The sequence below is a fragment of the Struthio camelus genome, chromosome 3 (assembly GCF_040807025.1).
Source record: "Struthio camelus isolate bStrCam1 chromosome 3, bStrCam1.hap1, whole genome shotgun sequence".
NCBI lineage: Eukaryota > Metazoa > Chordata > Aves > Struthioniformes > Struthionidae > Struthio > Struthio camelus.
This window is the reverse complement of record NC_090944.1, coordinates 105,988,230-106,000,785: the sequence shown is the minus strand read 5'-3', so window position 1 is coordinate 106,000,785 and position 12,556 is coordinate 105,988,230. Positions and strand designations below refer to the sequence as shown.

The 12,556-nt window shown below is 37.7% G+C and overlaps 1 protein-coding gene across 2 annotated transcripts in view; it reads left to right on the top strand.

The window, feature by feature from the left end:
- Positions 1-12,556, top strand: part of KIF6 (kinesin family member 6) — a 179,244-nt gene that overhangs the window by 146,029 nt on the left and 20,659 nt on the right. For both annotated transcript variants that reach the window (XM_068939555.1, XM_068939556.1), the window contains exon 16: positions 461-511. In XM_068939555.1, the coding sequence (XP_068795656.1) occupies positions 461-511 (51 nt within the window). The remainder of the gene's footprint in view (positions 1-460; positions 512-12,556) is intronic.

Sequence of the window (12,556 nt, the reverse complement as noted above, 5' to 3'; positions counted from 1 at the left end):
GAGCAGGTCAAACATGAAAAAAATCTACTGTATGGAACCAGTTTTTCACTGGTAAAGAGATAAACGGGGTGACCTAATATCTCTTTTCCATTGCTAGTGTCTATAAGTCTGTTTGGCTGAGTACTTGGAATTCTGTATGTGTTAGTCTCACTTGGACTTCTTTTGTATATAGCAGTAGCAGATTGTTATCCTGTGGAAGTGCTAGACAGTAAATAGCTTCATTTTCAGTATTATTGAACAGTTATATTTTAGGATATATGGAGCCAAATTATGTCTACCTGTTTAGTTGTAAGAGTGAGAAGGAGAGAGACAGGAAACCACTTATCCTGTGGGTCAGAAAAAAATCCTTAAATTGGCCAACTGCATGGGACATTTCAAATGGTGGTAAGTAAGCAATGGCTTCGTTAATTTTTAACATTTTAAAACTCTTTAACTGTTTGCTTTCTTGTATCTTTTACAGACCATCTGAAGGGAGAGCTAACCCAACGGCACATTCAGAGGGCAGCTTTAGGTAAGAACATTGCAGATACAATAGAATACAACAGGAACAACAGGTTATCGCCCAGGGCTTTATCTTGCTCATTGGGCAGATTGTATTTTCTGCAACAGTTTATGCCACAATATTTCTACAGTCATCGACACCATAAAGAGCATTGACTCTGTGAACTTTGCCAGAGATTTGATTCAAAAGGCATCTGAATTTATGTGCTAGGAAAAATGATGCAAAAGTCATATGAATAGTTTCTTCTAAAATTGTAAAAGCATTCTTTTCATGGTGACCAAAACAAGAACAGAGAGGTCTAAGCTCTCCAGTTTTTAGACTGTTTTGCTCTTTGATGACTCTAATTTGAACTCCTGTTAACTATACATTGATTTGTCCTGAAACTGGACTTCTAGTTAGCCATGCTGCCACAGTCAAACATCCTTTCAAATTTTTCTCATTCCAAGAGGAACTAAAGGCATATACAGGTAATTTCTTTCAGATCTAGCTATAGAAGATGAAAAGTTATTCCTTGCAGGTTTTGTTGATGCAGGTGTGAAGCTGAAAGCATCTGTATAAATTTTCTTGTTCACATAAGTGTGGAGTCATCCAAATTTCGTTTAAAACGCTTTAAGGTAACTCTGCTGACTTTGCATTGAAACCGACTAGAGCTGTTCATATGAGAATTCCACTTTCGGGTCAGTAACCTGTAGCTAAAATGTGACAGAGGACAGGTGGAGGCAATAACAGTTTATGCCCCTCTCACTGAGATCCAGAGAAGAATGTTAAACTGTGCCTTCATGGACCTTCTTTATATGAAGAATGGAGCTAGCTCAGACTGGGCTGCAGTTTATGGTTTTGTTTCAATGGATGCACAGTACACCAACCAATATTTGGCCCTTTTTAAAGGGGAGAAAATTTTTGATCTTGCGTATCTCCTGGAAGTCAGGAAAATAAGTTACTGCAAAGTAACAAGATAGTAGTTTCTTCTTTCTCTTTTTATTTTAGCGCATCTCAAGCTATATTGATGATGTTAGTGATTTATACCCTTATCCTTTTTTAATCTTTGTTTAAAAATCAACACTGAAAATTAATGCTATCCATGTCAATAAAGCCCAGGAGTCAAACTCCATTTATTTTGATCGATATCTGAAGTGCAATCTAAAAGTGAGATCTTCAGTAAAGCATGGAGTTCTTTCCTTAATGCAGTCCAGGTTATAATATTATTTATTGACTGTATGTCACATTAAGAAGTTGCACCAATAGCAGTGTTGTTTCTGAGAATTCCTTATTCAGTGTTTCTAAAAATAAAGAAATGATGTACTCTGACTGTATGGTACAATCTGCATAACAGCTAGGCCAACTTTGTATACTGATTTATTATCATATATAGAAAATTGTGTTGAAAATGCTGTTTTCAATAACTATCAAAGTTGCTTTTCATAAAATAGGTAAGCATAATTTTTTTCATGTCCTTAGGAAATGACCCAGTAGTGGCTTTACCAACCATACATTCACACTGTAAATATTCTATTGGTATTCCACACCATAGCAGGCAACCCATGTGTTTTTGACTTTTGTTTTAAGCATTGCTATCTGCTTATCATCACTAACTCTGGACCGCACAAAATATTTTTCCAAATACTCTGGATGAACATTCTTCCAAGAAGCAACAGGTGTCAAGTCTCCCAGCATCTTTCTTGATGACCAGAATGTCATCAAGATAGTCTTAAATGAAAACTGTATGGCAAAAAAGCTAATTAAGAGTCTGCTGAAATCCCAACATGAATTAAAACATACCATTGTTTCAATTAGAAACCAAGTTAACATCTTCCAGCTGCCACTGTTTTTTTCTTAACTTAAAACATTTTTATGGTCAAAACTCTTTAAGAAGCTATTTTAGTTGGATTTTAAACAGTGGTGATCTGTTTCCCTCATGGCTATGCTTAAGATGTGGATTTCTCACTGAAAGAAAACTCCACTACTTAGCCCATTGTTCTTTCCTACTTCTTTTGAAACAGTATGCTGGGAGTTAACAAAGGGCACAAAAAGATGCGAGGTTTCACTGATGGCAGGGAAGTGCTCCATTCTTTTCAGTACAGACCAGAAGCACTGAATACTTTGTGTAAAATTCCCTTCTCAGTGTCACTTTCATCTTTATTGATGCTGAGAATACCTTATCATGTGCATAGGACTCCTTTTTTCATTAAGATCAGAGTAACATACACTCTGAAGTGGCATAAATTGACATTACAGGGTCCAGTCATCTTTTTTTTCTCTCTTTTCGTGTTATTTTTGCCTTTCTTTATTTCCCTGTCCACCTTCCTTTTTTATCTCCTTTTTAACTTTTCCTAATTCTTCCTGCCTTCATTTTTTCCATTGTTGGATTCCTCTCATTTTCTATTTTTTCTCAACTTTTCCTCTCCCCAACATCATTTACTTTTGCATTTTACCTCTGGAAGGGCCTGTGTGAGTCTTTCGTCTGTCTTTTCACTTCACCTTTTGCATCTTAAACTGCATTTTTAGGCAGTCTTTAAAATGAAATAATATGCACAGCACTGAAGTCCTGATAGAGCAAAAACCTTGGGTCACGAGGATACTTCTGGAAAGGAAGGGCAGAAAGGATGGAAAGAAAAGCTCTCCCTGGGGTCTTCAGCGCTGTAGAAGGCATATACATATTTTATGTGATTCTAAGGGAGTGTTATCTTCAGATGCTTTAAATTAGCATTTCAATAAAATATCAGACCTGGTTCTTCATTATCTTATTCTTCTTTTAAATTGATTAAACATCGTTGCAAACAAACAGACAAGCTAGTGTAGTATTATCCACCTAACGCTGGGGGAAGACTGAATCCTAAGGTAGAGCTGTGTGCTGACATAGGAAGATCCCATGACAATACTGAGAAAACACTCCTGTAGGGATACAGTCATGCTGGCAAAGGCATGTTTTGTAAAACAACTTTCTATAACCGAAGTAACTGTCCTGAGAATAGCAGAGTTTTGCCTGTTTAATTACATCTCCAGCAGAGGCCTCTGTTGGCCTCTGTTGGGTCAGCTCTGGAAGTCAGGAAGTTTTGAAATCTGGCCTACCAGCAACCTACTTGTTCTTTTAGGATTCCCCTGAAAAAATCTGGAGATGGCAACACCTTTCAGTGAATGAGAAGAGAAACTGCTTCTAGGAAGGTTTGTTAGGGCCAGATTCCCCTGTTTTTCTGTGCAACTCCATTGTTCTCAGTAGAGCTATTTGTGAAAAAAAAAAAAGGTACAATCTAACATGGATAAAGATGACCAGTATGGGCCATTGTAAAGAATCTGTTCTCTGATTTCAGCATCAAGGCCCTATTTTATCAATATTTTTATTTTAAAACTCCATTTTCCCAGGATTTATAACTTGGCTTTTTAAAATATTTTATATCTGTGCTGTTATTCAAAGAGCTGTTCCCAAACTCCTTTTTGAGTAAGCTTCTTTTGAAAAGGCCTATCCCTCATGAAATATAAAATGACTAGGTGAGTCATAAATACCAGATATGTTTGAATCCTAGAAAACACTTTTCAGCATTTGATTTAGAGTTGAGAATGCCTGAGAGCAAAGATTTTGATATCTGCTACTTTTACATTTATATTTGTATCACACATTAGTTTTAGGCAAGAATAGGGAGCTTTCTCCATATTCTCTTCCCTCTATAGCCTTGTCTGTATCATCTTTTCTTACATTTTCTAAATTGCATACTTGCAATAAAGAAATTATAGCAGTTATGCCCTTGTTCCTGCCCATCTACGTGTTTCTTTATACCTACTAACAGCACTATCAGAACCTCGATAAAGCCAGGACATACAGCGCTGCATTATTTACCAGGGTGCTTATTTACAGGAATAATCCAGCCAGTGTTAGGGAACAATTTCAAATAATATATTGCTCCAATGCCCTTGTCTGTGGTGCTCTGAGAAGCCGCCACTACCGTATGGGATGGTGGAATGCGGATGTATTTTCTGATACATCTATGTGACTCTGGACAGGTAGACTTGGGAACTGCTGCTCCCACTTGTCCCAACTGAGATACAGCCCATGCCACTAGAAGGACTAGACCACTATGACTTATACTTGGTAAGTATATGAGGGCTGCTTAAGAAGCGTATGAAAGTTTTCTTTGCGAGCCTAGCAGCGCTCTACAGACATACATAATATTGACTAGGCTAATAGTTAATAAATATGTCTTCTAGCTCAACTTCTGTCCTCTGTGTAAAAGGAAAGCACACAGCATTTCCAAACTGCTGGTTTGCATCATATTTAATCTCCTATTTAAATAAAATGAGGTCAGTTTCTTTTACTGCTTTACATCTTGTAACTGAGAAGCCATTTAACTTTATTCATATGAAGCAGTAGATTCTTGATGTACATTAATGCCTTGAAATGAGGAGACACAAATGTTTTCAATCACAAAATGACAGAAGCTGAGAAAAGTGGCAGTGTCTGTTTTCCCACACAAATCTAGGGCAACCCATGGAGAATAATAGTTTTAATCAGAAATAAATTTAAAAAAATGATTTGAGGCCATCATTTCTGGCATTGAAAATTGATATCTTAGACGTAGGCTAAATAAACACCTTTGGAGACATAATTTGTTTGTCTGAAGTCTAGAATTTTATATTTGGAGCTTTTTGGTTTTTATTTGGTTAGTTTTGTTTTGTTTTGTGACAAGAGATAAAGCAGCATCTTCTCAGGGCTGCTAGGTATCCAAAGGCACTGCATCTATAAGCGTGTGGGTGGGTTCATGCATTTTACACACCCCTGTGTTTTCAGTTTGTAAAATACGCTATTTTCAGCAGCACTGAGGAGTGTACTCAGTTAATATGGAATACCCTCAGGTATAAGGGAAAGATTTCTCATAGAAATTCACATTTTTGATATGCACATTGGTTCAATATGATCTGTTTGTTTAGTTATTTGTGCTTGAAATCTCAAGCAATAACAGGCTGTTTTCTATAAAAGTTCACAGCTCCTGTAAGCAGCATGCATTACAGCATGTAAGCAGCATTTTATTCCTAGAGTGACCTCTAGTGGTATCGAGGCCACTGTTTAGTGGTGGGATTCATTTTGTCAGTGTGTCCACTATTTCAAAGGAAAAAGATCATCAATACTTTGCGTTGAGGTTTATTTTTGGAATTCTGAAACTGACAAAAGGTGAGTAAGTAAACGCTTGTTAAAAATGATGTTTTTTTCACTAAGACAAAGATATCAGTAGTAAGAGCAGCTGAAGATTTCAAAAACCATTGCCTCTTTGTCCTTTAAAAAATGAAAGTTATTTAGGCAATAATCAAGATCCTTTTGAAATTGCTTTGTGCCATTATTGTGACATATGAAATGCTGTTATAAATATTTATTAAACCAGTTTTTAAGCAAATACCTGAAATATTGATGGGACTGAATTTTGAACACATGTGTAAGCAGTTGCATAGGATAAGTAGATTAGAGATTCTTTATAGCTTATTGTTACTGCAGTGTATTAAAGTCATTGCATTTATTCCAGATCTGTCCTGGAGAAAGAGAGCATATACGTTAGCCTCTGGTAACTGTGCAGCTACCACACCGTAACGCATTTATTCTCTTGGGTCCATATCCTTTTCTGTGCTTCTAATCAGAGCAGTCTATGGCTAGAACTGAGAGCTCTTGAAGAGCCACAAAGGTGTTTTTGTATATGCTAAATTCATCTACAAAGATTTTCACAATCAGGGAAAAGAAATATGAATTTGAAGCAGCAGCTAGACGAGCAGCAATGATTCCCTTGCTGCAGTATTTGAGGTTGTTAGGTAATATGGGTTTTTTTTTCCCTGTATTATGTAGGAATGAAGTTGAGTGTAAAGTAGGAGTATGTTATAACAAGAAGACACTCCTTAAACCCGACCCTTGAGGCCTCAAGCCCATACAAACCTTTCTTTTCATAAGTTTCTCTTTAGTCTTTCCAGGGTGTTTCATAGTTTTATTTGTTGCTATGTATTTCTGTTACTCTTTTCAGCAGCTTTTTACTGGATGCAGTGCTAAATTCTAGAGACAGCCCTGAGTTGTCTCTTTCATTGTGTCCTCAAGAAGGAGAGGACTGCATCTGGATGGAAAATCTTTCCAAGAATGTTGTCCTGAACTGCCAGAGAAAACTCTGAGATGACTTGTGCGTTCCTGCTAAGCTTCCCATATGATCTATGCATCTTCAGATTATCAGATATCAAAAAAGAAGGAAAAGACATCCATCCTTGGACTAAGTTATATTTCTATTAGGAATCATGAACTGGTATCAGGGTTATACGAGTCTCAGTTTTATTGACATCCATTTTAACATTTCATTGTTGTTGGAGCAGGTTACAGTCTCTAAGCTTTCTTGCAATAACTATTTCTACTGAAATAATAAAGAGAAAGTTCAGTGTGACTTGCTTTATGATTTGAAGATTCCTTCAGGTGACTAGTAAGTAGCAAGATAGAATCTGGATAGGAAGGAGTCAGTTGTCAAAACTAGTCTATCAAGATTAAGATATAAGGAAAAAGTTGCTGTGAGGGTAGTTAAACATTGATACAGGTCCTCAGAGAGGGTTGCAGGATCTCCATCCTGTCAGTTTTTCAAGACGTGCCTGGACAAAGCCCCCGGTAACTTCGTCTGATTCAGCATTCATCCTAGCTTGAGCAGCAGGTTGGACTAGGCAGCCTCCCAAGGTCTCTTCCCAGCAGAGTGATCCTGTGATTTGAAGACAGGACTTGAGGTGGAATGCGTAAGAGAAAGTATCTTTTATATAGACAGCCTGCTGACTCTAGGCCGAAGCTAGTTTGCTTTCACTCCAGTACACCTCAGAGTAGCATCTGTCTATTGGTTCTAAAAAGCTGTTAAAATAGCTGAGAGTAACTGATAGTTTAAGGTGCTTCCATCTTCCTTTTGATTTAACAAATTAGATTTTGTACGTTAAAGGCCATGTCCAGCGGGTGTGTTGGGCAGCTAGACTCTATCAGTCAAAACTTTCTTCCATGAGAGCTCTGCATACATGTACCATACAAAAATTCTGTAATCATCCAGTGAACTATAAACAACCAATGAAGCTCTTTTCAAATTTGTATTTGTCTTGATTTTCCAAAGGTAAATGTCAGAGATAGAATAGCATTTTACATCTGATCAGATAAAGCATAAGAAAAGGAGTGAATGAGAATTAGCAGGCCTGATAGGATACCCTGTGTTTCAGAACAAGCTACAAAACCGATGCAAAACTTTTTCCATTTTTCATTTTGCTTTAACAGCCAGAAAAAAAAATTCATTACTTCTTTACTCAAGAGTTTTGAATGTTTAAGATCAAAGAAAAATAACAAATTGGAATAAGAAGTTACTGATAATATCCCACAAATTTCCAAGGCTGGATATACTTCTCCCAACAACAGTCTTTTGAAAAAGTTTTAATTGTTTCTGGATAAGTCAGGATTGTTTCTTCTCAATATATGGTACAGCATAGTTCAGCTGGCACCTACAAGGACATTTTCATTGAGCTCAGTGCTCCTTCCCTCACAGGACATAGGGAACAGCTGTTTGAGTGGTCAGAAGTGCCTGAATATCTCTGTACTTCTTGCACCAGCTCGTAGCCCAGCATAGCTACCCTAGCTGTGGTGTTGCTGCAGCTGATGGGTATGTGCATGGGGACTAGAAGTGTAACAACTGCCCGAATCGTGTGGCTCTGATCTAATACTTGTACCAGAACACAGAACAAGATCGTCGTGAATCTTCTTAAAGACTTACATGCCTGCTGACATGAAGCCCTGCAACTGTGGCTTCAGAAATTTTCAAGAAAACTTGTACATCATATCAACAAGTATTAGGAACACTCTTTTTGAGGGCTGTAAGGGGCTAGCTAGGTAAGAAAGTGAAAACAAAAATTCCATAGTACTTCAGATGTTATTGCACACTTAATAAAGGCTATCGCTCAGGTCTTTACACGTATTCTCTGGTATCTTCACAAAAACACCTCCTCTGTTCTAAGATAGAGGTGCTTCAGACCCAACACCTTTTGTCTCATTTAGCTGAATACTGCTACCCCTTGCGATGTATTGATTTCACCAACAATGCTGTAGCTGTCTGTATTATTTCTGTCAGTCTTTCACACCTCCATCCTTCCTCTTTTCCATCTCCTCTACTTCCCTCTTGCAGATGAAGGATCATTTACTATTACATTATAGCAAATAGATCAAACCTGCAGTTCAAGCTGATCTGATTCTTTGATCTGATCTGTACACATTTGTTTGGTTAGTATTTGAAAGTATTCACCTCCTGAATCAACCTGTTTTTCATCTGAATTGAACTGACGTGGCCGTTGCATGACCCATCTATATGCATACACAGCTAAAACAGAAACATTTAGTGTAGAGCATGCATGTTTATTTTTCCTTCATATTCTTTCAAAAGACAATGCTATAAATTCAGTGTACAGCCCAACATAAACAATTTTGTGCATTTTCATGAGTATTTGTGCTGACATTGCTCCTTATCTGTTAATGTTTACATTTATTTACATATCTGTACCATTTTCAAAGAAGTGGTAATTGGGCCAGTGTTCATGCATCTAGTATTTTTAGAAAATGTTAGACCTATTGAACTGATACCACAGTTGCTGTGTGCATTGCATTCCTAACTGTGACCTGCAAGCAGAGGGTTTACTGTGCATGCGTATGTTTGTTGCTCATACACAGTAAGTCTGAGACTTCCCAGAATTCAGAACTTACCTGAGAGTTCCCTGCAAAAAATATGGAAGGCCTAAGCTTCAGTATCACTGCCATGCACTGTGATACTCAGCATGAATGCATCTTTAGCACCTTCAGATATGTCTCATTCTCACTAACACGGTACCATATCGTTCTCAGCCAAGGTCTTATCTTGACCAGGCACTTTGTTACAAAAGTTCTAGTACTATCTTATTACACGTCATCTGCACAGTGATGACAGTGCAGTCCAAATGTCACAGTTTTATGATAGACAGCCAGCTTCAAAAGTATTTTCCATCCTTTGTTCTTTCAAGAAAAGCATTCCAAACTCAGCAGAGACTTTTTTTCAATTAAAGCTCTTGGATGTTGTAGAAATGAACAACAAGGAAGCCTCAAAATTGACGAGTGACAAACCATACCCCTTTTTGGGAGGTGGAAAAAGACAATTCAAGTGACAGATGTGGCTTCATCTAATATTATGAGCAGGATAAACGATGCAACAATAATCATGTAATCTAATGGTAAAGTACATTCAGTAAACGTAGGCAAGAATCTGGATCAGTGACGATTTCCTGACTTTAACCCACTATGTTGTTATTCCACTAGCATTAGTATTTACTATTCAACTGGCATGTATGGAACACATTAAACTTGAGGCTTCGTTTTTTTTCAGTAAATTGTACTTGTATATTTGGAAACCATCCGTGAAGTTTTAGCCACAGTGGTTTCAGAAACTTTCATGGCTTGAGTACAGATGAAGTGAAGGCAACGCCTTTTGTTTCATGTGCCATGTATTTTCAGGAGCAAATATATAGATGACTAGTTTCAAAGAAGAGATTTAAGGGAACTGAAGTGTGAGTCTGTCTTTAACCAAAATGGATCACAGAGACTGAAAAAATAGCTCCACTTTTCAGGTGTGCATTGGAAGTCAGTTAGCTTGAGCCAATATTAAGCCAGTAAAACAATGAACAGTACAACAATACAAAGAAAAGCAGTATACCAATGGACTTTTTAACTGAAATCAGTGATTAAAAAGAATCAATAAAATATACATGTCCTTAATCCCTCCTCCCCCCCAACATGTAAAGTGCTGAAAATGAGGCAGTTTATTTCCTTGTATGCTCCTGAGCACCTGGATGAAATTTAAAAAATTTATTACAGTAAGATGGTGGTAAACTTGCTTTAAAACCCACAATGCAAATTCTTCCAGTCTTCATCTGGATCTGAATTTCATTGTGCATACCCATCTTTGCTTTTGTACAAAGTACGCACACAATGCCCAGTAAGAAACACAAGTAGATGTGGCCTAGGGGAGGGATAAGTGAGAAGAACGGGAGAATTCCCTGTAAATCGTCCCCAAATAACAAAGGAAGAATAGCTCTTTTTTGAAAGCCCAAATGACAGCATATGCTCCAGTTTGAAAGCACTAAAGCCAGAAAGCTTGCCAAAAGTTGTGGAGCTAATTAATGAAACAGTAAAAATATTAACTGGATGCTGAAGTCAATTTGAAATATGAGCTCTTCAAATGATTATAAACTTTAGCAGATAAACACAAGATTAATGAAAAAATGAAAAACTTTGACTAGAAATGCACAGCTGAAGGGCAGGGCACAATGTTAGTTGAGGCACAAGGACAATAAATCCCGAGGAATTTGACTTTAGGATATATTCAGTTCTAGAAATATATGAGCGCCCCAGAATACGAAGTTCAGGGTCACGGAGAGTTGCTGGCAAAACTGTGTGACTGTAAACAAGAATCTATCAGAGTATTTCAAGTTGTTGCCTGCTTGCAGTGAACTATGGTGATAACGCTTAGTATCTTATGTTGGAAGTAGTGCTTTTCATCCATACTTGCCATAATGCTTTGAAAAGGTGAGCCAGTTAGCAGGTGCTATAATTTCTTTCTGATAATGTGTGACTTGGTGATGTGGAATGTGTTGTAAAATTCACTACTTGCTTTGCTCCAAAATTGGTCCTTTCATTAAAATGAAAGCATTATAACTTAAAACATGTCTTGCAATTTTGTCTGTGAAAAAAGGAACCCTTAATGATATGATCTGAGTGTCAGCTCATGCAGAGTTCTCCTTCCTCTGTGAGCAGGCAGCCTGCATCGTTTCACACGCCCCATTTAGCCAAATGGATTGTTATATCTGAAAATGAAAGAACAGTTAACCTAATGATAAATATAAATGTTGCTAGCTATTTCACTGTCCAATATAGTGCTGTCAAAACACACTCTTTCTATGGTATGGCTCAGTACTGTTAATAAAAGACTCCAAAATCTCAGGTTCATGAGTACGGTCTTTCTGTTGTATGTGCGGTTATGCTAACTTTTATGCTCCATATGAGTACGCTGCTGACTTCTCCTAAAATAGCTCTGTTGTGTGTAACTGGGTAGAGATTGCCAACAGAAGCCCCTAGCATAGACATAGACAATATTTTCCCAGACATGCACATCATACCTCCCCTGTGCCCTGAAACCTGAGTCTGCATTAGCCAGGATCAAATTGCACCAACTGCATTTGCTTCCCAGGAGGAGAAGTCACAGGGCACACTCAAAGAGCATGTAATATTGCACATTCGCCGAATGGCTACTCATCTTAACTGATATACTAAAAGGGTAGAGCTGGACTGTACATTCAGCTTTATATGACAAAGTGCCGATTGATGTAATAAAGTCAGCCCTGAGTGAGCCAACAAAGCAGATATTGCTTTGTTTTCTCCCGTACGGTTGCAGAAATCATATCTGATATTTAATATCTTAGCATTAGCACCTCTGCACTTTTTAATGTCTTGCACATTTATCATGTATATGGAGCAAAATTGGTCTTGTGAATTTTCAGTTAACCTGCCTTATGTGTTCTTCCATATACATGTGGTTAATACATAGATAAAATGATCTGATGTTTTAATACACTTTTGTTTGTGTGTGGGCAAAGAGATAGAGATATATATATATATATATATATATGGCAATAAAAGGGTACTCCTTAGAGGAAGAAAAAGCTGTAGCAAAAATTTAGAGTTTCTTCTTATGTATCTGTCTTAACTTTGTGAGTAAATATTATGCCTTGTATATTGTAATACCTATTCACTTGGTTGTCCCTCTTATGTTATTTTAGATCACTGAGCCTGCCTACTGAATAAAGCTAGCATTAGGCATGAGATACAGAGCACAGCCTGAGCCAGTAAACTCTGCCTAGCCTCCTAGCCTGAGCTGTAGCTGAAACTGCCTGAGCTGGTGGGAGGAGAGGGGGGTGAGGAGTCAGCAGCAGGAGCGCAGGGCATGCAGAGGCCCCAGCAGGGATTCAGGAAAGGTAAAGAGGAGAGGGGAGAAAAGAAGTAGCAGGGAA